The sequence below is a fragment of the Tupaia chinensis genome, unplaced genomic scaffold (assembly GCF_000334495.1).
Source record: "Tupaia chinensis unplaced genomic scaffold, TupChi_1.0 Scaffold000238_1, whole genome shotgun sequence".
Lineage (NCBI taxonomy): Eukaryota > Metazoa > Chordata > Mammalia > Scandentia > Tupaiidae > Tupaia > Tupaia belangeri.
Genome location: NW_006159716.1, coordinates 1,110,047 through 1,114,618, shown reverse-complemented (window position 1 = coordinate 1,114,618; position 4,572 = coordinate 1,110,047). Strand labels below are relative to the sequence as shown.

The following is a 4,572-nucleotide window of genomic DNA, read 5'->3' as shown; positions in this document are numbered from 1 at the left end:
TGTGGCCTGGGCCGGTGCACTCAGTCCGAGCCTTAGCTGCCTCACCTGTGAACTGGAACCCATGGTGGAGAGTGGGCGAGTGGAGTGCCCTATGCCAAGCCCCTGACACGCTGCCTGAGGCTAGATCTGTGCCTGGTAGCTGCTGTCTAGGCCCCAGTGAGGGCAAAAGGCTTTGCTGACTATGATCTTCAGGTGGGAGGGACGGGGGCACCCTGAGTTCCCTGGCCTGTGAGCGAAGCCTGGGTTTGGGAGTCAGGGTGGGGGCAGGGCCCTCGCCCCGGGAAACGGCTCCGTGGTGGAGCAGCTGAGGTGCAGCTGGGCCTGTGGCCTGGGAGGCAGTCTTGTGGGTGCCTCCTCCCTCCGCACGCACCTCAGGTCTGCAGATGGGTCCTGCCTCCTCTTGGAGGGCCATGGCTGGGCCATGGCTGCTGCTTCTCCTGTCCTTTGGGTGTCCAGCCCTGCCCACAGGTGAGCTGCCTCTTTGCTTCTTTTCTGTCCCCCAGTAGTCTTCCCAAGCCCGTCCCCTGGCTCTGGGTCTCCCTGGGTATGGGTAGGGTGCAGGGAGGCAGGACTAGAGCCATTTAGGGCTCCCTGGGGTCAGTGTCAGCAGAAGCCTATTGTCCCCTTCCCATTTTGCTCTACCTCTGATCCACCTTGCTCGGGAGTCTACGGTCAGGCAGGGAAGGCAGTCCCTCCAGGAGGTGTAGAGAAGTAAGAGCAACCTGGATGGGCATCGCAGAAGTTGGGAGCCGAGGGAACCAGGGCCGTGTTATGTGACAGGAGTGAGGGGCCATGGGCAGCACCATGAGGTCCTGTCCTGTCCCACTTGCCTTCCAGGTGCCCTATTCCAACAGGGCTCGGGGTTCACTTCCAACTCTCAGTTATCAATGGGCAGCAAAAGGTCCCAAGGCCTCAGTGGATTCCCAGGTAAAGAAAGGGCCTCAGTCCTCCAAAGATCAGTTTATTTGTTTGTTTTTAATTTAACTCATTATTATTATTATCTAATTTGACCAGAGAGAGATAGAGAGAGAGGGAGAGCAAGCCACCAGGTCTGGGACTTAACTGTAAGTCAGCCATATGAGAGTCCAGCATCTTAACCACCATACCACCTGCCGGCCCCTACAGATCAGGATTTTATTGTTTAATAAGAATTATTTAACTTTATTTATTATTTTTATTATTAGTTTTAATTTAACCAAAGAAAGAGAGAGAGAGAGAGAGACAGTAAGCAAGCTGCCAGGTCTGAGACTTGAACCACAGTCAGCCATGTGGGAGCCCAGCATCTTTAACCACCTTGCCTCTTGCTGGTGCATCCTAAAGATTAGGTTTTAAGGGCAGGTTTTTACTTCATCTAGAGGATGTGCATGTTCACATGTGTGTAGTGAGGACGGTCCTTGACCTTTGAGGAATGGCATTGATTTAAAGTTGGCCCCCAATATGTCATGGGAGATCAACCACAGCCATGTGGACAGGGAGAGACCATGGCAGGAGGCCTGAGCTCTGGGAAGGAAGCAGCCAGAGTAAGAACAATCTAGGGTGCTTCATGGAGGAGGCGGGAGCTGAATTCAACTAGAGGGGTGTGTCAGTGTGCACTGACAAGGCTCCGGAGGGTGAGGATCTTGGAGCTCACGCTCAGCCCTCTCTGTTCCCTTGTTTGCGATGCCCTATTATTAATGTTAATATCAGTAGTAATACCAATACTTGTCTGCCAGGGCATTTTACATTTATAATCTTTATCCTCACAACATTCATCTTACTAGTCTGGTGTTACTGACCCTATTACATTGATGGGAAAATTGAGACTCAGTAATATAAGTCACACTGTGATCCCCTTTCTCCAGTCCTCCAGCCTGTCATTAAGTCTTGGGCACTTACACACATGCCTGGCAAATTTCAGGCTGATAGGGCAAGGGATTAGAACTGTAGTTGCCATGTGGGACCCAGCTTCTCTCCTTTTTTTTTTTTTTTACGAAAAAAATTCAGTTTAATTAATTTTATTTGTTGTCATTATTTTTCAATTTAACCAGTGACAGAGAGAGAGAAAGGGAAAGTAAGAAAGCAAGCCACCAGGTCCGAGACTTGAACTTTGGTCGGCCATGTGGGAGTCCAGCACCTCAACCACCACAACACTTGCCAGCCCCCCCTTTTATATTTGAGAGATTTTTGCCGTAGGACACTTGCACTTGCCAGAGAGATGTAGAGACACAAAGAGATGGAAAGCAAGAAATCACTCCCTAGGAGGATGGCCACACCGCAATCCCTTTCCTCCATTATCCTCTTGAGATCTTAGGCATGCACACACATGTACCTGGTAAGAGTTTCAAGGCACCGGGTCCAGGACTCTAACCACAAGCCACCAGGTCCAAGACTCAAACCTTGGTTGGCCATGTGGGAGTCCAACACCTTTAACAACCATGCCAACTTCTGTCCTCTCCCCCCCTTTTTTAAGAGAGATTTTTTGCTACAGGAAGCATGCACTCACCAGAGGGACAGAAAGAGACAGAGAGAGAGAAAGTGAGAAGTCACCCCCCAGGGGGGATGGCCATGTCGCAATCCCTTCTCCTCCATTCTCCTCTTGGGATCTTGGGCATGCACACACGTATGCCCAGTGTGAGTTTTATTTATTTATTTAAAGGATTATTTTATTTTGTCTTTATTTATTTATTTTATTTTAATTTGACCAGAGAGGAACAAACAGAGAGAGAAAGCAAGAAAGCAAGCCACCAGGCCTGGGACTCGAACAGTGGTCAGCTGTGTGGGACTCCAGCACCCTTAACCACCATGTTACTTGCCGACCCACCAGCGTAAGTTTTAAACTGCTGGGTCTGGGACTCAAACTGTGGTTCAATTATGTAGGAGTCCAGCAACATAACCGTTATGTCATCTGCAGGTCTTTGTACTTTTTAAAAAGGATAATTTAAAGAAGACATTAAAATTTTTAAAAAAATTTTTATGTTTTATTATCCTTATTATTCTTTCATTTGACCAGAGAGAGAGACACAGAGAGATAGAGAGGGAAAGTGAGAAAGCAAGCCACTGGGTCCAGGACTTGAACCACGGTTTGCCATGTGGGAGTCTAGAACCTTAACCACCGTGCAACCTGCCACCCCTAAAGAGGACATTTTCAACAATCTCCCTTCCCACTCATCCCAAGGAATTCTCTAAGTTGATTATTATTATTATTATTATTATTTTATTTTTGCTTGCTATAGGACACGTCCACTAGCCAGAGACAAAGGCAGAGGAGTAAGAACCCCCCGCAGGAGGGATGACCACATTGCTACCCCTTCTCCATTTTCCCCTTGGGATTTTGAGCACACGTGTACACATGCTGGGGATGTTTCCCAAGCAGCAGGTCCAGGATTCGAACTCTGTAGCCTGACATGTGGGATCCAGCCACCTTAACTTCCATACCACAAGCTAGCCCTAGACGTGTACTTTATTTATTTAGAATTATTTTATTGAGTTTACTTATTATTATTACTTTTTAATTTGACGAGAGAGAGATTGAGAAAAAGAGAGAAAGCAAGCTGTCAGATCCGGTACTCAAGCCGTGGTCAACCATGTGGAAGTTCAGTGCCTCAACCACCACGCCGACTGCCAGCCCCCTAGACTTTTACTTTAAATGGGTGCATTGTATGGTATGTGAATTATATCTAAACAAAGCGCTAGGGGAAAAAAAAAAACGTATAGGGCTAGCAGGTAGCGTTGTGGTTAAAGTGCACGTTTTCCCCGTGGCCCACCGCAGTCCAAGTCCCAGACCTGGCAGATTGAAAATCTTGCTGAGTGCATGTGCATGCATGCCAAAAATCTTGAAAGGAAAATGGAGAAGAAGGGATTGTGGCATGGCCACAACGGGGGAGTGATTTCTCACTTTCCATCTCTCTGTCTCTCTCTGGTGAGCATACACACTATGTCAAAAGCCTTAAAAAACAAACAAGCAGGGACCAGTAGTTAGCGTAATGGCTATGTCACTGGACTCCCACATAGTTGACCACAGTTCGAGTCCCGGACCCGGTGGCTTAAACTTACTCCAGGCGCGTGTGCGTGTGTACCCAAGATCCCGAGAGGAGAATGGAGGAGAAGGGATTCTGGGGGGTGATTTCTCGCTTTCTGTCTCTCTGTCTCTCTCTGTCTGGTGAGCGCATGTACCCTATAGCAAAAACCTCTCCAAAACAAAAACAAAAACAAACAAGCAAACAAAAACCCTAAAGCACTACAGAAAAGAACTAACAATAATAACAAACATCCACAACAAATGCCCGTTCCACTACATTAATAAAATGTTCACATTAGGGACCAGCACATGACGTAATGGTTATGTCACTGGACTCCCACATAGTCACATAAATCAAGTCCCTGACCTGGTGGCTTTAAAACTTACACTGGGGGGCTGGCAGGTGGCTTGGTGGTTGGGGGCACTGGACTCCCATGTGGCTGACTGTGGTTCGAGTGCCAGACCTGGTGGCTTTCTCTCTCTCCTCTCTCTCTCTCTCCCTGTTCCTCTCTGGTCAAATTAAAATAAATAAATAAAGTTAAATAAAATAATTATTAAAAAAAAAACCCTCACAC

At 47.6% G+C, this 4,572-nt stretch overlaps 1 protein-coding gene across 1 annotated transcript in view; it reads left to right on the top strand.

Annotated features, from left to right (window-relative positions):
- The first annotated feature begins 397 nt into the window (after positions 1 to 397).
- Positions 398 to 4,572, top strand: part of PTCRA (pre T cell antigen receptor alpha) — an 8,142-nt gene continuing 3,967 nt past the window's right edge. Inside the window, exon 1 of the mRNA XM_006148555.2 lies at positions 398 to 468. Within this exon, the coding sequence (XP_006148617.1) occupies positions 411 to 468 (58 nt within the window). The 5' untranslated portion in view covers positions 398 to 410. The remainder of the gene's footprint in view (positions 469 to 4,572) is intronic.